Source organism: Brachypodium distachyon, chromosome 3, assembly GCF_000005505.3.
Source record: "Brachypodium distachyon strain Bd21 chromosome 3, Brachypodium_distachyon_v3.0, whole genome shotgun sequence".
Classification (NCBI taxonomy): Eukaryota; Viridiplantae; Streptophyta; class Magnoliopsida; order Poales; family Poaceae; genus Brachypodium; species Brachypodium distachyon.
In genome coordinates this window covers 42593026-42616747 of record NC_016133.3, presented here as the reverse complement: position 1 = coordinate 42616747, position 23722 = coordinate 42593026, and the positions used below count along the sequence as shown (strand labels likewise).

The following is a 23722-nucleotide window of genomic DNA, read 5'->3' as shown; positions in this document are numbered from 1 at the left end:
AAGCTCTCTTGTGATTTGTTCGAATGTGTTTCTTGTATTTGTCTGATCGAGTATTCTTGAGGGAAGGGAGAATCCTTTCATTATTATTTCAAGTACCGTCTTTTAGCTGACAATGCAACCGAGTGTCTCTGTATGTTCTTTTTGGTGAATTGTCTTGCTGTGAAAGCTGAAAATGAAACGTGTGTCTCAATGTTTTTGGCTCTGAAACCAAGGTATGAACGTTTAATAATCTGAATATCACCCGTTTTGAGGATCCAAATCATCTTCTTTGGAGAATGGATTTTCAGCTACAAGTGCGGCCCAATGGCCCATAAATATCACGAGGGAATCTGGCCCTCAGAATCTGCTTTGGGCTTTGCTAAGAAAACCAAAATTTGCTTCGCCCTCGGCGGCCTCACAAATCCCTAGTTACCGAGCAAGTCGGCGAGCGGCGGCGACGCTAACGGCCACGAGGGCTGTGCGGCGGCGAGAGGAGGCGTACGGCGGAGTCGCGGAGAATCCGGATCGGGTGCGCGGACGACGGCTGCACGGCCGGCGGCGCCTCAGCAGCAGCAGGCCAGGCCGCTTGTTGAAGACGACGATCTTCTACTTATCTCACAACTCACAAGCCAGTGAGTGCCTTCCTGGCCTCTCTCCTTCTTCAGTTCGTAAATCTGTATGATTCTTACGCTGTGGTGAAATTTTCTGTTACAATTGCTTCCCAATTTGTTCAGTGAGCAAGCGTGCTAGGATTGCCGGGCCGGAGATGCGGACCACCATTGTGGCTTCTTCTGTCCTCAAGCTCACAATAGACTACGAGCAAGCCAAGAAGCTACCTATTGGCAAGCAGGCAAGGGCGTCATGTCGGATGTCGTCTCCGTCGGGGGACACCTCTGGAGGATTCAGTGCTACCCGCGTGGCTATCATGGTCATGGAGACGACAAGGGAGAGTATCTATCTATCTTCCTTGCACACATGAGCAGTACCACCACAAGCGCCAAGGCCATCTTAGATGTCTTCCTGATGGATAAAGATGGCAAACCATCTGTGAAGGACGAGATAAGGTTTCTTCACACCTTTAAATGCAGCCAAGTTCGTCAATCCTCCGGATGGCCGCAATTCGTGAAGTGGACTACTCCGGAGAAAGACTACTTAGCAGAAGGACACATCACAATTGTATGTGCCATCATGGTCACCGATGACAGTCCTATTCCTGTGCCGCCTTCTGATATCGGGACTCATCTTGGCAGCCTGCTTGATTGCGCTGACGGGACAGATGTGACATTCATCATCGATGGCGAGACATTCCATGCTCACCGGGCTTTGCTTGCCGCCCGCTCGCCGGTCTTCAGAGCGGAGCTCTTTGGCTCCATGGCCGAGGCTACAATGCCCTGCATCACGCTGCATGAAATCGCGCCCGCAACGTTCAAAGTTATGCTTCGGTTCATGTACAATGATGCATTGCCCGGAGAAGAAGAGCTTGGGGACTCTTCCATTGAGATGTTTGAGAATCTGCTTGCTGCAGCTGATCGGTACGCACTTGACCGGCTGAAGTTGATTTGTGCGCAAAAGTTATGGGATAAGGTTTCAGTAGATACAGTTTCAACTGTCTTAGCTTGCGCAGAAACAAACAATTGTCCGGAGTTGAAGAACAAGTGCATTGACTTCTTTGTGGTGGAGGAAAATTTCAAGGAAGCCATGTTCACTGATAGTTATGCATTGCTAGTTCTGAAATTCCCATCAGTTATTGCATAGCTCAGAAAGAGGGTTAGGCCATAGCATAGCACAATGCATCTCCATGTGTACAGTTCAGGCATTCAGCTCGACAGTGTGTCAGTGGATACGTTTGCCGCTGATGCTTTAGCTTGCGCTGAGATCTACAATTGCCAAGAGTTGAAGAACAGATGCATCGACTTTCTTATGGCAGAGAAGAATTTCAAGAAGGCGGTGTTAACCGACAGTTTCATGTGCTTGGGACAGAAATTCCATCTATTCTTACTGAGCTGAGAGCAAAGGTTGGGACATGACACTGCTGTATGCATTTCCACATATATGGTTTCAGGCGTTCAAGGATAGCTTTAGTACGGTGTTCTGATATTTTGGACTTCTGGTCAGTGACTATATTAGAGCATGTGGTAGATCACCTGGGAGGATTTCAAGATGCTCTTCTTTTTGCAGCATTGGACCAAGTTGCTGCTGAGTATACTGGCAAGTAACAGGAGATGGTGGATTATATTTTGGCACAATTCAGATTCAGAGCTATGGACCAGTTAGTAGGCTAGTTTGTGTTCTGCACCATTTTTTCTTGGATTTGACCTCCCGAAGCTTGGTTATACTTGGAAGCTCTTGCATGTTCATGTCTGCTATGCTGATAATGTAACTATGTGTAGTCTTCTAAGTTTGTCACATACCATTATCAGTTTCCTCTTGCAATGAAAAGGAGCTTGGTGTCCAATGTTAGTTCTTCGGTCAAAAAGAAAATCAAAAGGCTTTGATTTGACTAGTAACCGTGTACATGAGTTGCATATACCAACTAATGAATAAAAATTTGTTGGTATGAGATACCATCCAAACAATTAGAATAATTCGAAATTAATGGCATCGGTTGATAACTAAGTGTGAATTTCCAAATAATTGATTTGACGTTTTCTATATTAGGTGCTATGAATTCTAAATTAATGGGATTGAATCGGTGATCCAAGTGTGGCGACGACTCAGCGACGAATGGATGAACGCCGTAAATGAATCGAGATCCAAGGGCGGCAGGAGGAGCAAGGTTAGTGCCCTAACCTAACCCTGTTTTACTTGCTCTTGTTCATTATTTCAACTGTTGCGCTGCCATTGGCATATAAGGTTTTGGGGTTTGGGGTTTTCAAGATTTAGCTTCGTGTTGGGTAGTGAATGATGATGACCTAGTGTGACTTGTAGTCAAAATAGATGGTGTGTGTTCCACTTTGAGTTTATATGATGTGTTTATTCAGTGGCATGTACCCGCTCTGTTGAAGTGTGGCATGCTCTGAATTCGAAATGTTGCAATTGTAAATCAATGACTTGATGAATAACTTGGCATGTTATTTTTTTTTTGGATGATAGGTTTCATCCATGAATTACATCTCCGTCAGATTTTATTTCTGACGGGAATTTAATTATAATGAAACTGAATGGGAAGTTCAGGGTTTCAGACTGAGGTATGCAAGCCCAAGAATTTTGGCAAGGCGACATTTGACATATTCTCAGCTACGAAATGCATACATCTATCATATAGTACTAATGGAGCCAAGACTTGATAGCTAGCTAGATTCTAAAAATCTTAGTAATTATACATCAGCATAGCAAAATTAAATATCTTAAATGCATCAAGCACAGCCCAGCTTCCGGGCATGACATGTCCAAGAAATCGAAGAAACCAAAAATACAAATCCGCTAGTAATTAATGTGGCATAACCTCCTTAGCTTGGCATCTGTGATTCTGAAAGAAGACGACTTTAAAGATCAGATTCCTCGTTCATCAAATACAGGCAGATCATGTCCCAACATGCCTGAAAGATGTCGCATAGCATTCACCAACTAAGTACTTCAAAATACCATGCATGAACTGTTCACATGTAGATCAGGATCCAACCCTCTTTCTGAGCTCAGCAGTAACCGATGGGAATTTCAGAAGTAACGAACCATATCCTTCGGTGAACACAACCTTCCTAAAGTTTTCCTCGCCCACAAAGAAGCCAATGCACCTGTCCTTCAACTCTGGACAGTTCTATGTTTCTGCGGAAGCTAAGATCGCTGAAACTGTATCTACTGACACCTTATCTCATAACTTTTGAGCACAGGTAAGCTTCATCCGGTCAAGTGCATACCGATCGGCCGCAGCAAGCAGATTCTGAAACATCTCAACGGAAGAGTCCCCAATCTCTTTTTCTCGAGGCAATGCGTCTGTGTACATGGAGCGAAGCATAGCTTTGGACGTTGCGGGCGCGATTTCATGCAACGTGATGGAGGGCATTTGTAGCCTCGGCCATGGATCCAAAGAGCTCCGCTCTGAAGACCGGCGAGCAGGCTGCAAGCACAGCCCGGTGAGCATGGAATGTCTCGCCGTCGACGATGAATGCCACATCTGTCCCGTCGGTGTGATCGAGCAGGCTGCCAAGGTGGGTGCCGATATCTGAAGGCGGCACAGGTATGGGGTGTTCATTGATGACCATGATGGCGCATACAATTGTGATGCTTCCCTCTGCAACATATTCTTTCTCCAGAGTAGTTCCTTGCACGAACTTGGGCCATCCCCAGAAGGTGTAGCTGCCACCATCTTCGACTTTGTAGGCCTGGATAAACCTTTCTGCGTACTCGGAGGATGGTTTGCCGTCTCTATCCATCAAGAAGATATCTGAGAGGACGTTGACGCTTGTGGTGTTGCTCATGTGCGTGAGGTAGACAGAAAGATACTCTCCCTTGTCGTCCTCACTGTCGCCATGCGGGTAGCAGTCAATCCTCCAGAGGTGTCCCCCAACGGAGAAGGCATCCGACCGCAACTCCTTGCCGATAGGAAGCTTCTTGGCTTGCTCGTAGTCTATTGTGAGCTGGACGACAGAAGAATCCACAATGGTGGTCCGCATCTCCGGCTTCCTAGCACGCTTGGTCACTGAACAAATTGGTAAGCAAATGTCACGAATTTTTACCACAAGTTTGACAGACAATGTGTAAGGAACCGGAGATGGAGAGCACTCACTGGCTTGATAGCGGCGGCGATTAATTTGTTAATTGACCTTGTGATATAAGTAGGAGGAGATCGTCGCCTCCAAGCTAGAGGCGGCCTGCTGGTGTTGACCTTGTGTCGTGACTTTGGAACCCGATGAATTTTGCCGATCGAAGAATTTTGCAGGTAATAAGGAGGAGCGGCGTTCGATCGGCAAGTTCATCAATTAGCAGTGTCCGTCTCGGTTTTAGCGTTTGAGTACGAGTCCTAGTCACGTTACGATTGCTCGATCGATCGGGGCATCCTATATTTATTCCCCTGCTGCGTGGCTTCTTTTCATTGCAGTGCGTGAGCTAGCCTGATTTGATCGATTTCAAGGGCTTCAGGACTCTTAACACAGCGGCAGCAGCATCATGTTGGACTCAATTTTCACCGAGTTCAGGTTCGACTGCACGGCCGGCGCCACCAAGAACATCCACAACGGCAGGCCCGTGAGCAAGGAAATCGCCACCGCCGACTACACGCCGCGCATCGAGTGCTGCCCGCACGGCCACGCCGATGGCACCGGCGAGTACGTCTCCCTCTCCCTGCACCTGACGTCCCGCCGCAAGCTCGCCTACGCCGCCCTCGCGGCCTTCGCGCTGTCGGCCGGGCCCGTCCTCGGCCCTCGCCAAGCGGTCCATGGAGTTCCACCTATCCTCCGGCGCCGACGCCGCCTCCGCCGTCTGGCACAGCTTCCTGCGCCGCAGCGACGTCAAGTCGCGGGACGGCACGGTCACGCTCGTGTGTGGCGCCATCGTGCTCCGCGCCGGTGCCGATGCCGATGCCGGCGTGCCGGCCTCGGACATCGGCGAGCACCTCGGCCGCCTTCTGGACATTGATAACAACAACAATGGCTCCAACGTGTCCTTCCTCGTGGGCGGCGAGACGTTCCACGCCCACCGGGCAGTGCTCGCCGCCCGGTCGCCGGTGTTCAAGGCGTCGCTCCTCGGCGGCATGGCAGAATCCACCATGCCCTGCATCACCATCAAGGAGATCTCGCCCGCCGTCTTCGCCGCCCTGCTCCGGTTCATCTACACCGACGCGCTGCCGCCGGGGATCGGGGACCATGAGCTGCTCCGGGGCCTGCTGGCGGCGGCGGACCGGTACGCCATGGGCAGGCTCAAGGCCATGTGCGTCCAGGAGCTGTGCGGGAGCCTGTCGACGGCCACGGTGGCGGACACGCTGGTCATCGCGGAGCTGCACCATTGCCAGGAGCTCAAGGCCAGGTGCCTCGAGTTCTTTTTGGTCGAAGGGAACTTCATGGAGGCGGCCTTGACCGACGGGTACGTGCGGCTTATGCAGGAGTTCCCGGGGATCATGGATGAGCTGCGTGAGTACAAGGCGGAGTACGACAGTATTGGACCCTTGTTCTAGTGTAGTTTCTTCTCTAATTTCGTTCTGTAAACTGCATAAGTATTTACTCTCAGTTGTGCGATTAAGTTGTTGCCAATTTTTTCTTCTCATTCGCAATTATAAAGAACGTAGGCGAAGCGAACACGTGCGTACAGACAACTCAAGCATGTAGTAAACGAGTGTACTACGGACACTCCCAAGTCCCAACTGATGGAATTCAGAACTCAGAAGTATAGTGGTGAATATGATGTAGTGATAATTTAACTGATTTTTTAGTTGAAATTTTTTGTAAGGTTCATTTATCATTAATCATGAGTAATGTGAATATGGATCAACACCTTTTATGTAAAAATAATTATTTATCATTTCGAGAGCCCCTTAATTAGAAAAAAAATGAAATAATACTAAAACATTATCAAAAATTAACAATCTTTGGCATGGTGCCATATTATGGGTATATAGACTTAGTATAAAAAATATAAGCAAATACACAAAATTTAAAAGGTACATGCTTCAGAAATTTCACGATCTCCGAAATGAACCTCCAAATTTGAATTTCAGACCAAGTTTTGTAATAATCTGGCCAATTTGTGAGTTGAAACTTTTACTAGCTAGGGTTTTTCATTTAGCATTAATGATGAGTAATGCAAACAAAAATCACCATCTTTTACATACAAAGTAAATTCTTACCAATTTCAAGAGTTGTTTAATAAAATAAAAAGCATACCTAAACTTTGTCAAAAACTGATACTCCCTCTGTCCTGCAATTCCGCGTCACTTATTTTGGGACGGAGGTAGTATATAAATAGCGAATGTATATATTGCAAAGAATATTACAAGTGGAAATCGATGGTCAAAGTCATGTGTTGGCGACTATGAAAAGCGAAGAAAAAGCATACGTAGGAAGGCTGTTCTTCGTCCATTAGAGGAACACGTGAAGGGAAGAGGCAGAGAAGAAGAACGTACGCACGACGATGGCGTTAATCTCGCAAGGACTCGCAATGGAGCAAGGTACACTCGGATCATCATTGTTAAAATTTCTAGGATGTTTTTGCTGAATCATTGGTATTGCAAAGATCTGCAAATAAAAGTCTAGTTCGCATACAGGCAGCTGAACCGAAGCGGCGACCTGCAGTGAATACGATCATCTGGGCCGCATGCTGGACTCCGCGCGCCGACGTCTCCTTCTCGGTCGGTGGCGAGATGTTCCGTGCTCACCGGGCTGTGCTCGCCGCCTGGTCGCCGGTCTTCAAAGAGGAGCTATTCGGCTCCGGCTCCAGGAAGTCCGAAACAACGCAACGTGTTACGGTGCAGGACACCGATCCTGTCACGTTCGGGGCTTTGCTCCGGTTCGCGTACACTGATTCCCTGGCGCCTACGGGGAGAGAGCTGCTTGGAGAGAACCCGTTGATGGTCGGTCTCTTCGGCGTCTGCTGGCTGCAGCCCACTGGTATGAGATGGACCGGCTGAAGCTCCTGTGTGTGCAGAGGATTTTGGACAGTTTGTCGGCGGACACGGTTGCAGATGCTTTATATTGCCCGCTGAAGCATGATTGCCCGGAGCTGAAGGTCCGGTGTGCATGGATTTCTTTGTGGCCGAGAGCAATTTTCAAGAAGGCTGTGTTGACGGAGGGTTTCGTGCGGCTGGGGCAGAGGTTCCCGTCGATTATCTCTGAGCGGAGAGACAAAGCTGGTGCGTGATTCATTTTGTGCGGCATGGCATGGCATGCCGCTTTTTTTATACCGAACCTAAGGACTGAGTATTAATTATTCTTTGGAACTTGCCTTTTAAAATTTGGCATGGACCAAACTTGATGCCAAGGTTCATTTTAAAATTATTCTTTGGAACTTGTCTTCGGTCGAACTCTCTTCTCCCCTCCTGCCCTAATTTGGAAGTCGGATTCTTCGCTTGGACTGTTACTTTGAAAAGATGCCTTACTGCTGACAGATTAGCAACCAAAGGTATCCCGCACAATCCGACATGCCAGCTCTGTGGATCTTCTCCTGAAACTGCCAATCACATTTTCATGCTTTGCACCTTCTCAACTCAATTCTGGGCCAATTTCCTCCCCATGATCAACGTCCGCATCCGGTCGCCGCCTCACCTCTCCGGAAGCTATATTGCAGACTGGTGGTCCAATGAAGATCATCTCTGCCGATCCATTTTGGATCGCAACCGCTTGAGAGCTGTCGTGATGCTCAGTTGGTGGATGCTCTGGCTTGAGCGTAACCGCAGGGTGTTTCACTCCAAGCAACGCTCAATGTCCAGTCTCTGTGACCTTGCCCGCAAGGAGCTCCTCTCATGGAAATTAGCCGGTTGTGCTGCTAACGCCTCCTTTTAGATGATTGAGCAAATGTGGTTTCACAGGGTTCTCCCTCCCGAGTTACCTGCTCCTTTTTCCCACCAGCTCTAGTTGCTCCCCACCTCCCTCTCATCTGCTCTTCCATGTTTGTAATTAAATCTCTAACTCCCCCTTAAGTAACGAAAGGCAGCGCTGCTGCATTTTCATCAAAAAAAAAACTTGATGCCAAGTTTCCAAATATCAGTTTTAGAAATATTTCGGCATTAAAATCACTGAAATTTCAGTCCATGGAGCAAAAATTACTGTCCATTGACTGAAATTTCAGTGATTAAGCTTGGAGTGACTTTGACAAATAAAAATAAAAGAGTAAATTTCACAAAACCGCTACTCTAGAGGCTAGGGTTTCACGGAGCTAACCATCTCAGGGGTTCGCATCAGTTTGCCACTACTCTAGGGGTAATTACTATCAGTTTGTCCAAATCTGACCGATTAGTCCATTTGACAGCGATTCTCTGACAAAACGAGCCCACATGTAAGGTCCTACGTGGCATCAAATTAATCCATTTACCCCCTTGTTATTTCCATTAATTCTTTTCTCCCCTTTCTTCTTCCCCTGCTCCGACTGCCACCTCGTCGGCGTGCTGAGGAGGTGGTCGTCGACTGCTGCTTCTCCCGACCCCTTCTTCTTGTTCCTCCACGCTGAAGCCCACGCTGGTGCTTCTCCTTGCAGCCCGCACCTGCGTTGCCTGCCCGCGCCGCCTCCCCGCGTGGCCATCCACCTCATAGACCTGCAAGACTTTCCCCGGGAGCTCCATGTGGTCTCTTTGAGCCTCCCTGCGGAAGTAATCGACCCCAAGCCTCGTAAATCGCCGTCGCCGCCATCATCTTCTCCAAGTCCGTCCATCAGCCACCGCGCGTCGATCTCCTTCTCAGGCGACCTATGGACTCCAGCGCCACCTCCCTGAGCTCTGTGGTGACAAGAAGAAGACGTTGGTGTATCTACTTGACGCCCTAGTGCCCCGAGCCATCCCGGCGTCGTCCTGCTGTTCCGGTGGCCGGCCGCTGCCGTGGAAGTGCTCCTTCCGGTGGTCCTCCGCCTCTCCCGACCACTCCAGTGCACTCGTGGTGAGGCCCCGGTCCTTTTGCCCCTATCCCTTTGTTCTCGCGTGCACCGTCGCTCGCGATTGCCGTGCACCACCCGCCGCCGCTGCTCGAGCTCGCCGCCGTCAGGATTCCATCGAGAAAAAGAGCACGGATCAACTGGGAGCTCGTTCTGTGCGATGCTAGGCGGTCCGCGAAGGTCACCGTCGCCATCTCCATGCCCGTCGGCATCCTTCTCCTCGGCGAGCACGCGGCAGATCCCGTTGCTCGGCATGGACGCCGTCTCGTCCCCGGAGATCCACGGGTATGGGCGGTGCACGGTACGGGAGATGCCCAGAGATCCACGGGAGGGGGAGATTCGGGGGAGGAAGGGGAGATGCCCGGGCACGGACGGCAGCAGCAACCGCGTCCTGGAACCACAGCAGACTCCGGCGAGATGCTCTGGCCGGCCGGAGATGGAGAAGATGATGGAAAAGAAGAAAATAGGAGAAAGGAAAAAAAAGTATAGAGGGGGCTGGTTGAAAAAACAAATTGTCTTACATGTGGCCTCGTTTTGTCAGTTCTGCTGTCAAATGCACTAAGCCGCGAGATTTGGACAAACTGACAGTAATTACTTTTAGAGTAGTGCCAAACTGATGCGAACCCTTAAAGTGGTAGCTTCATGAAACTCTAACCATAAGAGTAGTGGTTTTGTGAAATTTACTCAAAATAAAATAAAGAGATTAGGATAAAATTACTGTCCATTGTCTGAAATTTCAGTGATTTTAATGAAGAAATTTTTCTAAAATTATTTTAGGATAAATATAAAAAAGACAATAAAAAAAGTTTAAATTATATCCTGTTATTTTATAAGGGTGTGACAATTTCTAAGTTGCCTGTTTTTTAAGAAATGAGCCTTGAATATCAGTCGGCGTTTCAAATCTGTTGTATTAAGATCTGAGGGTCGTTCCATTCTCTTATGTCTCGGTCGGTATCGTTGGATTAAGATACGATGACTAACATGATTGATATCTAACTAAAAAACAGGCGCCTTATTAATAGATTTACCGGGTGTGTTTTAAGCAGTGCAGGCAAGAATCTACTCTCGGCAGAATGGGTGGATCCGGCCCACCCGCCAGCCTTCTCCCCCTGCTCGTGGCCATTGGGCCGAGCCATTTTGTCCGTTCCTCGGCCCGGCCTGGAAAATCCCGGCCCGATTATCACATTTAACTCCCCCTCTCTGCTCCCCTAGTTCCGCAGCGCCCTAGTTCCGCTCGATCCCTATCTCCTGCCCGCGCCGCCGCCGCCCCGCGGCTGCTCGCTAGATCCGCCGTCGCCGGTCTCGGGCCGGCCAGATTCACTGCCTCGCGCCGTCTTCCGCCTGCACGGGACTACCGCTTCCCTCTCCACGCCGTCCGCCGCCGCCGCCGTACTCGATCTCTTCTTCCACCGCCACCCGCCTTCTCGCGCTTCCGCCCGTGTCCCTCCCCTCGGCATCTCCCACCTCCCAAGCAGTGAGGCCAGGGTGAAGCTGAATTTATCAGAATACCATCGGACGTTTCATCTCCTTAATTAGACGAATTCCAAGACGACGATGTTGTATTCCTGTTCTTGACTGTTGGGAAGGACGTTCAGTTCGCACTGGTATTCAACAGGAGCGTTCGTGCTGGCCTGCTGCTACTGGAGTACGAGAGGGAGGGAGTAGCGCTCTGTGTATTATGCCAAGTTGTCAACATGGTGGATTCTGGTTTCATCGAGTTCAAGCTTGACTACCAAAAGACTCGGAAGCTTGCCCTCGGCCATAAGCTCAGCAAATCCATCCGTGCCGGGGAGCACACGTTAACAGTAGATTGCTATCCGCGTGGGTTATTCGGGGGTAACTATCCGGGCGACGACCTCCCTCTGCACCTATTTTTGGCGATCAAATCCAAAAACATCAACCTCATATTCGAGGCCTTCGTGGTAGGCAAAGACGGTGCACCATCTCCGTCTCATGCAAAGAGAACCGTGGCATTCGAATCCATCGTCGGTGGTGGCACCAGACATGCAACTTTGTTCAGTTTCTTGAAGCAAAGTGATCTGGAGTCGCTCTGTGCCGCGAATGGTGGTGTGGTCACTGTTGTATGTGGGGTCATCCTTCGGCACGACGAAAATCCTATTACCGTGCCAGCGCCAAACATAGGCGTCCATCTGCGAGACATGATGGGCTGCACGGATGGTTCAGATGTCTCCTTCTCAGTTGGGCGCGAGACGTTCCATGCCCACCGGGCCATGCTCGCTGCCCGATCACCGGTATTCAAAGCGGAGCTCTTCGGTTCCATGGCGGAGTCCAAGCTACCATGCGTCACCGTGTGCGGCATCGAGCCCTCCATATTTAAAGCTCTGCCTCACTTCATTTACACCTGATTGCTGCCGCTCGCCGGTATATGCTCGACCGGTTGAAGCTTGTATGCGCTCATAAGTTGTGGGAGACTAATTCGGTGGATACAGTTTCTGTCATTCTAACTTGCGCTGCGACGTACAACTGTCAGGAGTTGACGGACAATTGCATGGACTTTTTTGTAGCAGAAAAGAATTTCAAGAGAGCTATGTTAACAGAGAGTTTCGCGCACTTGGTGCTGAAATTCCCATCCATTATCGCGGAGCTGAAAAGGAAAGCTGGTCTGGTGTTCTAAAACTATTGTGAGTTTATATGCTTTCTTTCTGGTAGTGGTGGAGAAGTGAGATGAGGTGGAACGCAATATATGGAAGTTATTATAATTAAATATTGTGTCTAGTCAGTAGCTAGCTGGCCCAGCTTCTTTACAAGTCCTGAAGATTGTCTCCACTTGAATTAAGCTTTGAGAAGTGTTCCTACTTGTGACTTGACTGCCTTAATTTGCACCAAACATGGATACAATCTTCAGTCCCGCATCCTCCAGCCGTCCTCCCACCAATCGCGGAAGCTCGCCTAGCACTTCCACGCCGGCCTGTCGGAGGTATATGCATATTCGATTCCGTGCCTTGCAGCAGTGTTTTTTTTTGTTCTGTAGTCTGTACATTTGTTGCACTTGTGCTATGCTATCAGGGAGTAGTAGGGTTTACTGTCTCATGGTTAAATTGGATTACTGGAACGAGCAAACAGAACAGTTACACTTTCATCTTTGAGGTGGGGCCATCAGTATTCAAACTAAGTTTCTAACCGTCATTCTGCAAACTACTGATTGAAGTAATTAGTTTTGATGTCGATCACAGTTTTTTTTTTGTTATTTAACACTGGATTCGTAACGTATTACTTATGGTTATAGTTACTGGGATTCGCTGTGCTGAATAGTTGATGTCATGAGTTTGAATGACCTAGGATTGAAAAGGTAGAATGAATGTGGGAATGCCAAATTCTGCGACGATTGCACTGAATAGTTGATGTCGTGAGTTTGAATGACCTAGGAGTGGGAAGGTAGAATGAACGCGGGGATGTCAACTTCTGCGACGACTGTAATCAGGGGTGGCGTAAGAGATACCGCAATTGGGGAAACAAGGAACACCGGGAAGGCTGATCGTGCTAGTGTGCTACAGTCGAACAGTTTTGTGCATTTTCTTCTTGAGTGATGCTTATTTCATTCTCTGCTTTGGACTTCAGCCTTTACTCTTGGTGTTTCTAATTTGCTCTGTCAAGTGGCTGCCTGGTTCAGAGTACATTGTGAAGCATCTGGTTTGTTCTACAGGAATAAGATTTTATATGAAATTCATTTTAGCCCCTGCTCTACCTAAATATATTCCAAAACCCATTGCATTGGTGATTAATATAGCTGGCCCAAATCGCATTGGTAACCTCATGGTATACTTTTGTCAAACCTGGTCTCTGCTTCATTTGCGACTGCTTGCTGTGTTTATATGTTTTCGAGGCACAAATCTGTTCCTGGTGCATTTGTCTCCTGAGTCCTGACTGGTTTTGTACTATTGTTACTGTCCTGATAAGTTGTGAATAATATGATGTATTCTTTTCCTTTTCTGCATTTGCTTAGTTAATATTTCTCATCTTCATGGATGTTCGAATGAATGATATGTTGGACATGTGATTTGATTACCTAAACAAATGTTTTCATGATATTTTCAGTTCTTAAAGGCAGGGAATGCTCGTCCATTCCTCCATCTATAGAAAGTTATGATTTATTGAAAGACATAACATGTTTTTAATTAGTTCTATAGTGAATTGTTCAGTCCCTGTCTTCCGTTTTGCAACGTACTACTATACTGATGAAACGACATTGCTGCCAAGTGGTACTGGAAAAGCGAGGCGAGGTGGAGTGAACATTTGTAGAGTTCAAATCAAGCTATTTAGGGGAAGTTATTTTTTAAGGAAAATTTAGGGAAGTTGGTAAGTCAACCTTTCTCAAGTTTGACCGATTTTGTAGAAAAAATACCAATATATAAAACCAAACAAATGCAATATGAAAATATATTCGATACTAGTTTCGTGTTGTATATACATGTGTTTGTTTCTACAAATTTGGTAAAAATTGACAAGATTTGACTTAGAACAAGGTTAAATGTATAGATATTTCGATACGGAGGGAATACTTATATAAAAACCCTTGATCGATCTAGATTAATTCAGATTCAGATCGATCAGCTCACACTAGGCATGACAGCAAACGAGCAGCGAGCTAGCAGTACGTAGTAGCCAGACAACACGGAGCCATCGATCAGAACCGTTTCATCTCCCAAAGTGCGTATACTCCTAGATACGTGCTCAAATTCCAAGACGATATGCGTATTCACATCCTTGACGCTTGGATCGGATGGACGTTCCGTACTGTTCTCCAGGAGCCATCTTGTGTGTGCCGCGTTAACGCGTTCCCACTCAAACGATGTTGGACGCGTGCATATATAATTCCTCTTCGACCCCTTCAAGTTGAACTTGCTACATGCCAGCATGGTGGACTCCGGTTTCGTCCAGTTCAAGCTTCTTGATTACCAGAGAACACAAAGTTTGCCATCGCTGATGGCCGGCCCCTCGTCGAATCCATCCGCGACGGGGAGCACACCTTGGTAGCACGTTGCTATCCGCGCAATCAATACCTCTCTCTAAGCCTATCATTTGAGAGCAAATCCGGAGACATCAAGCCCGTATCTGAGGCCTCTTGTGCTTCATATACACCGATGACTTGCCTAGGGACATAAAAGAGCTTGGGGGCGACCCGGTTGATGTGTTTCAGCATCTTCTTGCCGCAGCCGATCGGTATGCACTGGACAGGCTCAAACTCATCTGTGCCAGGAAGCTGTGGGACAACGTATCCACGGACACTGTTGGAGATCTTTTAACTACTGCCGAGACTTACAATTGTCGAAAGTTGAAGAACAGCTGCATGGACTTCTTTGTGGCAGAGAAGAATTTCAAGCAGGCTATGTTAACGGAGGGATTCGTTAGGTTGGGGCAGAAGTTTCCATCCATCATAGCGGAGCTGATTGTTGTTGATTTAGCTTCTTTTCGTCAGCTCCACTTTGTACTGAACTTCTGTCTAAATAAGCGTAGGTTTTGCAGGGGCAGGTTTTCGTCCCATAGTTAGCATCCGATTGCGGATGTTAGTCAGTGGATTTCCTGCCCAAATAGTAGGTTAGGTTGCTTAAAGACTTCTATCTTGTTGGAGCTGTTTGGAACTTTGTATTTCCGTTGCTTGAAGTAATGGAAAGGGGCGAGGCCCGGGTTGGATCGCGGAGCTGAGAAACAGAGCTGGGATATAGAATTCCTGGAGGATATTTTGGTGTTCTGAAACTATGGTGAGTACTGCTCTCTGATAACTGAATTTGTATTGGGGAAGGAAGTTGCAGTATTTGTAGCAGTACCGTTTTTGTTGAACTTGTAGCCTGATTTTGGAACTTTCTCTTTTGCAGACCAGATTGGAGTAAGTTGTTGCCTAGTGATAGCCGTAGCTAAGGCCGGGTGGATTATGTTGTGGGCTTGCTACATTTCAGAGTTTCAGTCTAAAAGCAAATTTTGTTTTCTTCTGTTCTGTACCTGCTTCATGCGTATCCTGATTCCTGAAGATTGGACTATCGAGCTAGCTAGATTCTGTAGGCTTAGGCTCTTAGCTCCTTGATGCCCTGTGGCATATTATCTCGGTTTAATGAAAAATGAATCAACTGAGTACCCAATGTTAATGATATTTTGTTTGATTCGCTAACCACGTTACGGTTTACCGCGAGCTGAGCACCCCATGTTTGATTCGCTAACCACACGAGTGACGAAATATTGCCTTGATTGTGTAAGCCCACTCGCCAGCCTTCTCAGCCCGATTATCACATTTAACTCCCCACTCTTTATTCTCAAAAAAAAAAAAAACTCTCTGCTCACTCTTCTTGCCCACTGCACCAGTGCACCCTAGTTCCGCTCGATCCCCATCTCCCGACCGCGCCGCTGCCTTCCGCCGCCGCCGTCCCCCGCTGCCCGCTAGATCCGCCGTCGCCCCGGCCAGATCCACTGACTCGCGCCGCCTTCCGCCTCCACGCGACCGCCGCCGCCGCCGCCTTGCTCGATCTCCTCCCCCTCTTCCACCGCCAGACCCGCCGCCTGCTTCGCCCCTCCCCTCGGCCTCTCCAACCTCTATTATATGCCAACATGGTTGACTCCTGTTTCGTCGAGTTCAAGCTTGACCGCCAAAGCTACTCAGAGAAGCTTGCCAACGGCAGCGACGGCTTCATGGAACTGGTCACTATCGCCGGGGACGACGCGTTCATAGTAAATTACTATCTGCCCCAGTGCAGGCAGTACGGCAAGAAGAGCGAATACCTCCGTCTGGGCCTATTACTGCTGAGCAAATACAAAAAAACTAATCCTGTATTTGAGGCTTTCGTGGTGGGCAAAGACGGTGCACCATCTCCGTCCATTGCAAACAGGGCAACGGGAGCCGTTTTCCCTGGCTGGACAGATGAACACTGGAGCTTCTTGTACAGCTGGGACTGGGATCATTTCTTGAAGCCAAGCGATCTGGAGTCGCTCTGGGCGGCAAACGGCGGAGTGGTCACGATTATCTGCGGGGTCGTTGTTCGGCGCGACAACCCTATAACCGTGCCAGCCTCGGGTATCCTTGCCCATCTGCGAGGCATGTTGAACTGTGCCGACGGCTCGGATGTTTCCTTCTCAGTCGCAGGCGAGACGTTCCACGCCCATCGGGCATTGCTCGCTGCCTGATCTCCCGTGTTCAAGGCAGAGCTATTCGGTGCCATGGCAGAGGCTCGAATGCCATGCATCACGGTGCATGGCGTCGAGCCGGCAACATTCAAAGCTCTGTTGTGCTTTATCTACACGGATGCCTTGCCGATGGACAGTGGAGACCTCATTGGCGACCCTGTTGATGTGTTTCAGAATCTACTTGCCGCAGCCGATCGGTATGCAATGGACCGGCTGAAGCTCTTCTGTGCCCAGAAGTTGTGGGACAACGTATCCGCGGACACTGTCGCGGATGTTTTAGCCTGTGCCGAGACGTACAGCTGTCGGGAGTTGAAGGATAGCTGCATGGACTTCTTTGTGGCCGAAAAGAACTTCAAGCAGGCTATGTTAACGGAGGGATTCGTGCGGTTGGGGCAGAAGTTTCCATCCATTCTGACGGAGCTGAGAAAGAGAGCTGGGATATAGAAGAGCTGGATATATATGTTTCGGTGATCTGAAACTATGGTGAGTACTGTTATCTGCGACTCCTGTACTATTAATTGTTCTGAATTTATACTGTGGAAGGAAGATGCAGTAATTCTAGTACTGCAACGTTTTTGTTGAACTTGTAGCCTGATTTTGGAACTTCATCTTTTGCAGGATTGGAGTAAGCTGCTGCCAAGTGATACCGGTAGGCACGGCCAGGTGGATTATGTTGTGGGTTTGTGACATTTCAGAGTTTCAGCCTCAAAGCAATGGGGTGGAGGGGTCATGTAGTTCAGTTAGCCTACAAGCTACTTCATGTTCTGTACCTGCTTCATGCCTATCTTGATTCCTGAAGATTGGTTGCGATTGCAACCTTGCATCCTTTGGGACTACGGAGCTAGCTAGATTCTGGAGCCTCCTTGTTGCCCTGTGACATACTCCATTATCTCAGTTTAATGAAAAATGAATCAGCTGAGTCCCCACTGTTGGTCCTCCATTAATGAAATAATGCCTTGATGTGTATATATGTGATATGTCTTGGGCACAAGCCAAGATATGGGCCTAATGAACTGAAAATGATGGGAATAGCTTGTAATGGGTTGAGCTAAACCAAAGTTTATTATCTAGGAATTAGGATAGAGTAAGAATTCCCTGAAGATATACAGGCCCGTGTGTCTGCTGTCTTTTTATTTATTTAGAAGGAAAAACCAAAAATAACGAATTATGGACGAGGACCACATTATATCGCAAGAAAGAGAGTAAAACTGAATAACTGATACTCCTGTACATGTGCGACCAATTATGCGCAGGAAAGCTTCAAGTTTCCAACCATACGAAACGGATACTCCTGTATGTTTGCGAGATACGGTTGCAAGTTTGTACTATAGCAATACGAAAAAGAGGAAGAGTTCGATACGTAGAACGTGCATGTAACGAACCTGTATCGGAAACCACAAACCAGTTCGTGCAGATGTTGTACAGTACTTACTACATAATCTAGATCGATCAACCTTAAACCCATACGTAAACCTACGGCGGCACCAATGGCGAGCACGCCGGGCTCCGGCTACCTCCAGTTCAAGATCGACTACTCCGCCGCCGCCCGCCGCCGCCGCCGCCGCGCCACCGTGCAAACGAAGCACGTCTCCGCCGGCGGCCACCTCTGGCGGGTCCGCTGCTACCCATATCGCCTGGGGCTGGGAGACGTCTCCGTCTTCTTCGACCTCCCGGCGGCAACCTCCACGGCGCCGGCGCCCATCATCACGGCCGTCCTCGAGGCCTTCCTGATCGGATCCGACGGCTCCCCTTCCCGCGGCCGGAGGAGCGTCGTCTCCTGCTCCCCCGGCGCCGATCCCGCGAAGCCGCCCCGCCCCTGGGGATGGCCCCGCGTCGCCGGAGGCGAGAAAGACGACTGGCGTCTCCAATCGCACGAGTACCTCAACGGAGGCCACGTCACCGTCCTGTGCGGGGTCATCGTTCTGGGCGGCGGCGAGCCTGCTGGGCCGTCGGCGGTGGGCCAGCTCGGCAGCCACCTCGGCGGCCTGCTAGACAACGACCTCACGTCGGACGTGTCGTTCCTCGTGGGCGGGGAGACGGTCAAGGCCCACCGGGCCGTGCTGGCGGCCCGGTCGCCCGTGTTCAAGGCCGCGCTGTTCGGACCCATGGCGGAGGCCCAGATGGCCCATATCACGCTAGAAAACCTCGACCCGGACACCTTCAGGAACCTCCTGCGCTTCATCTACACCGACGACGACAACAATGACAAGGAACAAAATGTGCTCCGGGGCTTGCGATTGCTGGCGGCGGCAGACCGGTACGGCGTGGGCGGGCTGAAGCACGCGTGCGAGCAGCGGCGGGCCTTGACGGCCGGCACGGCGGCGGCGGCGCTGGAGTGCGCCGAGATGCACGGCTTGCCGGGGTTGAGGAAGAGATGCGTCGACTTCCTCGTGGCGAAGAAGGGTAACCTGCGGAAGGCGGCGGCGACGGAGGCGTACGGGCGGCTCTTCCCGTGGGTGATCCAAGAGATTGAAGACAAGGCCAAGCGCCGGGAGGAGCGGAAACAAGGCGCGCTCGCGGATGAAGTGGGCTCTGTGTTGAGCTGGAGCAGGAAGCGTAGCGCAAGTGACATCGCAGCTGATCCCTCCGTTTCATAATTCTTGTCTCAAATTTGATCTAAAATAGATGTATTTATTTTAAAAAGATGTCTAGATACACGTAAGATTTCGACAGAACCATGAAACGTACGTAGGTAGCAGCTACTACGGCTGCCACCGTCCGAACGGTCGGTGAGAGACTCATCATTCTTGTGTAGTTCGCGTGCAGGTTTGTTTGTGTCACATGTAACTTTCAGTTGACGAAGCTCATAAAAACTGACACGTGTACTGCAATTTTTCATCTATCTTCGCTACTTTTTGGTTTGTTGTGTTGAGCTATATATATACTTCCTCCGTCTCATATTAAGTGACGAAATATTACATGTATCTAAACGTTTTTTGGGTATAAATACATTTTTATTTGGACAATTTTGATTTAATTTGGAACGGAGGAAGTAATATATAATCCAAGTTCTCCTACAGATCGAAGGTACCACGAATAGCTACATGCAAATACATAAGCGAGATCATACAGCTAAGTACATACACAGAGTACATGCAGCTTAACTAAAGTGTCGGCTGGGATTATTTACTGTATTTCCCTCCAACATCACACAAGTTCACATGCCATCACAATTAATCGTAATGGTCTGGCCCATCCAGCTGCAGGTTCTTCACGATTAGAGGGAGTCCATACTTGGGCGTCAGAACCACACGGTGCCTGGGCCTGTGAACGTACTTTGGGGACAAGGAGAAGGCGAACCTCCTGAGGATCATCACCATCACGCTCATCACTTCAATCCTGCCAAAGTCCCGGCCGATGCAAACTCTTGGTCCATACGAGAAGGCTAGCATTGAGCTTATGTTATTGCCTTTATCGAACCTCATGGGGTTGAACTCATTGGAGTCGGGGCCCCATACCTCCTTATCCCTGTGCAGCATCCCGACAGGGATCATTATTCTGGTCCCTTTTGCAACCTTGATGTTTGAAACATTTGTATCACATGCGGTCTTTCTCAAGATAAATGGTGCCGGGTTATAGAGCCTCAGTGTTTCAAGAACAAACATGTTAAGCTGCATAGGTGTATATATAAATGTAAGAAATATATGTGAGAATTTATTAGGTGTGTGATGAAAGGAAAATGGTGTACACTATGTATACACATTAGTTTGTACCAGCTTAAGTTTCTTGAGGACGTTGGTGCTTGGTGCCTCGCCTTCTTCCGGGCATTCTCGGAGGATCTCCTCCCTCACATTCTTCTGCCATTGTGGGTAGTTGCTGAGCAAGAACATTGCCCAGGTAAGAAGGTTTGCAGTGGTATCTTGCCCCGCCATGAAGAAAGTCTTGCACTCTGCAACGATTTCCTCTATGCTCAGTGCCTTGTTATCTGAAGCGTAGGCCTCCAGCATCAGCCCGAGTAGGCCTTCTCCGTACGAGCCCTTCGCGAGACGGGCCTCCATGATCTGCATGATCTTGCTCGTGCAAAACTTGTCGAGTTTCGCCAGACGGCGGTTGCGGCGAGTTGGTAGGTATCTAGAAATGAATACGATATCATCATCTAATGATTAGTTCATTAGTGATCACAATATCCAGTTTTTCTTGCATATGGAAAAGTTGGGGGCCTGAAGGTGTGAATGGTCACCTATTTCCCTCTGCCCTCCATCTCCTCCACTCCTTTTTTCGACACCGACATGCTCTCTTCTCCCCAATTACTAACTCCTAACGGCCCCTCTTTTCTCATTTCCGATTCCTTTTCATGCTTAGGCGAACTCGATCACCCGATCCGGCTGACACCACTACCATCAATATCAAGTTAGGATGGGGCCGCATCTCAGTAGAGTTGTCCTCTAAGGCCAAGGGCTTCCATTAATATAACTTCCCACTCACCTAATGTCTAGCGGGGGCATCTCACAGGTTGCGAACCAACTCCTGATCCACATTTCCTCCTTCCTCTTCTTCCTTGACCCCCCTCCCCTTCATTCGTTTCCTTCCTACTCCTCCTATCCCTCTTTCTCGCCAACATATAGAAAGGCACGGTCAGCCATTTCGTCGCTGGCTTTGGCTCGATCGGGTCTTAGCTCCATCATCGTCTATGCGGGAACCTTGTCGTCATTGGATCTGGGTCGATGGACGGCCACCATTGCCCTTTCTGTCTACCTATCCCTCCTTCCCTTCCCTACCCCCTACCTCTCTTGTGTCCCCATGCTTACCCATCGATACTTTTGTGTCCCCATGTTTGAACTATTTAGCTATAGTAAGATGATTCATAGTACGAATAAGGAACCCATATTGATTGACAATATTAGAGTTGTGGTTGTTCCATTTTGTAAGTATAATACCTAAATCCAGGAATTGGGGGATCTTTCATTCCATGTACCAGAAGCTCATAGATTTCCTTTGCAGGAATACAGAACTCCCGGTATGCCTTGTTGTTCACGCCTAAAATTAGTTGCCCGATGACTCCTTGGGTCAACTCATCAGAGTCATGCATCATGTCTATCTCAGCTTGGTCCGTATTACTGTTCTGTATCTGGGTGTACCATCCCTCCATCATCTGCCGTGTGCCCTCCAACACCAGAGTAGACATGGACTACAAAATGTAGTACTATTATATTATATATGATTTCTCTGTGTACATATATACATAGACTATAACAGCTGCTAGCTAGAGTAGTTTTATTAAATAAAACCAAAGAGAAGCTATTGGGAATATGTATATTAACCTTGAGCTTCTCTTCGTTAAATTTTGGGTGGATAACTTTGAGGTGCCGCTTCCAATCGTCCCCATCTAGAAGTAGCATACCTTTGCCTAGGACAGATTCGAAGCTTGGATTGAAGTAGTGTACCGTCTGGAACAAGTTTGTATCTGCTAGCATTTTTTTGACTAGCTCCATGTCAGTCGAAAAGATGCATGGTGTTGGTCCCCACCAGAAAAGGAATGTTTTTCCTAAGCAATAGAGATCGAACGAGTCCAGTCAATCCAAAAGTTTTTACTACACTATAGTATGCATATACGTACAACCATAGGAAACAATTAAACGTTGGCAGTTTCATTCTTGACCTATATACCAAAAGTATTCTTTTTACCAGGCCGGTAACCTAATTAAATTTCAATATAATAGCATTAAAGTATCAAATTTCATATTGGTTAGACATTATTATTTAATTTAAAATGGTAACACATCATTGTTTCATTTCCGTATCAATAAAAAATTTAGTCGCGCATATCGATCATTACTACATATGTCGTTAACATTTCAATAAAATTTTAGCGTTATTGTTATTTCAGTAGTGTATCAATTATATTTCATGAATACATATGTGATGTGCACAACTTCTTTTGCAATACTTTTTGCCGAGTGTTTTTTGACGGCACACTCGACAAAGGAGCCACACATGTGGCGGTTTCTAAGAGTCTCTGCGCCTACATTGCCGGTATAAGGCACTCGGCAAACATCTACATGGCGCTCGGGGAACGCTCCCGATCAGCTAGCTTTTCACTGAGTGCCACAGGAGGACATTCGGTAAGTGTTTAGGGCTCTCAGCAAATTGACCGAATGAAGTACGTAACGTACCGTAGTCGGCGGTCCATTTTTGGAAGAAAGGGTACACGACGGGGGCGTAGTCGTGGCAGTTAGCATCGAGCGCACCAGGAGCAAGCTTGAGCATCCTCCGAGCCTCCAGCAGTGACCCAACGGCGAACCTATAAGGTGGCCCTCGGATCCCCTGCCGCTGGAGCGACCGGGCGACCACGTACGGCCTGCCAAGGAGCTTCCACAGTGCATTCGATATCAGCACCACCGTTGCAAGAGTGCAAATAAGCCGGGCTACCACTACCACTTGATCCATATGCCTGGTCGTCTCTTCTTTTGCACATACAACGTGCCGTGTATATGCGGGCATACACGACGGGGTTATTTATATGATAATGATCCAACAAATTTTATGAGCAGGCCCGTCGCTTAAACGTGCTCGCTCACGTGTGGTGTGGTAGCTAGCTAGCACAGAATTATTGGAGCCGGTTCCCCAGCTCCCACCCATCAACGCTCAACAACAGTTCTATTAATGTTTTATATGGGGTTGAATTGTGCACATGCATGCATGCATGCGTATGTTTATACAAGTGCATGCAAGAGTAAAGTACAGAGATCTTAATTTGTTTGGAAAAGAACAAAAAAAACACATTATAATGTTTCAAACATGCACAGGTCTTTTGTATTCTTCATCGGAAACATGGAGGCGAATTGAGGTGCAAGAGGTGGGAATTAAGAAGAGAATTTCAAATTATAATGATAATTTTAGTTTTTTTATTTAGGTATTTTTGTTATTCATGTTTGTGGTCGATCAATAAAGTCGGATCGATTGCTCGAAGAGAAAATGTGTTTTTCTATTTAAAAAATAACATGAATTCTTGTTTTTTTAGAATTAGCAAGGCACGTACTCACATGACGTCCGGACAAAAGCTGTTTCTTACGTCTTGATAGGCCTTAAGCAACGCAAAAGACGCAACGACGCTGAACAAAAACGTTTAGGACCAAAATGTTTTCGAAAAAAGGTTTAGGCC

General features: G+C 48.1%; 6 protein-coding genes and 2 pseudogenes across 9 annotated transcripts; 6 read left to right on the top strand and 2 right to left on the bottom strand.

The window, feature by feature from the left end:
• Positions 1-382: 382 nt before the first annotated feature.
• LOC100826563 (BTB/POZ and MATH domain-containing protein 1) lies at positions 383-5011 on the top strand. Of its 4 annotated transcripts, XM_024462626.1 has the most exons (5): positions 383-611; positions 714-2533; positions 2638-2755; positions 3810-4630; positions 4759-5011. In XM_024462626.1, exon 2 carries the CDS (start codon positions 841-843, stop codon positions 1732-1734), a length of 894 nt encoding a protein of 297 aa, XP_024318394.1. In that variant the 5' UTR covers positions 383-611; positions 714-840; the 3' UTR covers positions 1735-2533; positions 2638-2755; positions 3810-4630; positions 4759-5011. The 4 variants fall into 4 exon arrangements, with proteins under 4 accessions (XP_024318394.1, XP_024318395.1, XP_024318393.1 ...); XM_024462627.1 differs by having other exon boundaries at positions 714-1994; positions 3810-5011; XM_024462625.1 differs by having other exon boundaries at positions 714-2355; positions 3810-5011.
• On the bottom strand, positions 3275-4612 carry LOC100826250 (annotated as a pseudogene).
• Positions 5012-5353: 342 nt separating the features above from the next.
• LOC100825937 (BTB/POZ and MATH domain-containing protein 1) lies at positions 5354-6088 on the top strand. Its single transcript, XM_003572365.3, has one exon. It carries the CDS (start codon positions 5354-5356, stop codon positions 6086-6088), a length of 735 nt encoding a protein of 244 aa, XP_003572413.1.
• Positions 6089-7007: 919 nt separating this feature from the next.
• On the top strand, positions 7008-7696 carry LOC112272020 (BTB/POZ and MATH domain-containing protein 3-like). Its single transcript, XM_024462511.1, has 2 exons — positions 7008-7078; positions 7164-7696. The coding sequence occupies exons 1-2, from the start codon at positions 7042-7044 to the stop codon at positions 7535-7537; spliced, it is 411 nt and encodes a 136-aa protein (XP_024318279.1). The 5' UTR covers positions 7008-7041; the 3' UTR covers positions 7538-7696.
• A 3487-nt stretch (positions 7697-11183) lies between these two features.
• On the top strand, positions 11184-11855 carry LOC100825623 (BTB/POZ and MATH domain-containing protein 1). Its single transcript, XM_024461453.1, has one exon. The coding sequence runs from the start codon at positions 11184-11186 to the stop codon at positions 11853-11855; it is 672 nt and encodes a 223-aa protein (XP_024317221.1).
• On the top strand, positions 11435-17586 carry LOC100825012 (annotated as a pseudogene).
• Positions 17587-18107: 521 nt separating this feature from the next.
• Positions 18108-19217, top strand: LOC104584248 (BTB/POZ and MATH domain-containing protein 1). Its single transcript, XM_010238458.1, has one exon. It carries the CDS (start codon positions 18108-18110, stop codon positions 19215-19217), a length of 1110 nt encoding a protein of 369 aa, XP_010236760.1.
• Positions 19218-19592: 375 nt separating this feature from the next.
• Positions 19593-23045, bottom strand: LOC100835345 (cytochrome P450 709B1). Its single transcript, XM_003574746.3, has 5 exons — positions 22734-23045; positions 21882-22105; positions 21498-21748; positions 20334-20691; positions 19593-20231 (listed from the first exon to the last, which is right to left on the bottom strand). Exons 1-5 carry the CDS (start codon positions 23005-23007, stop codon positions 19794-19796), a joined length of 1545 nt encoding a protein of 514 aa, XP_003574794.1. The 5' UTR covers positions 23008-23045; the 3' UTR covers positions 19593-19793.
• Positions 23046-23722: the final 677 nt, after the last annotated feature.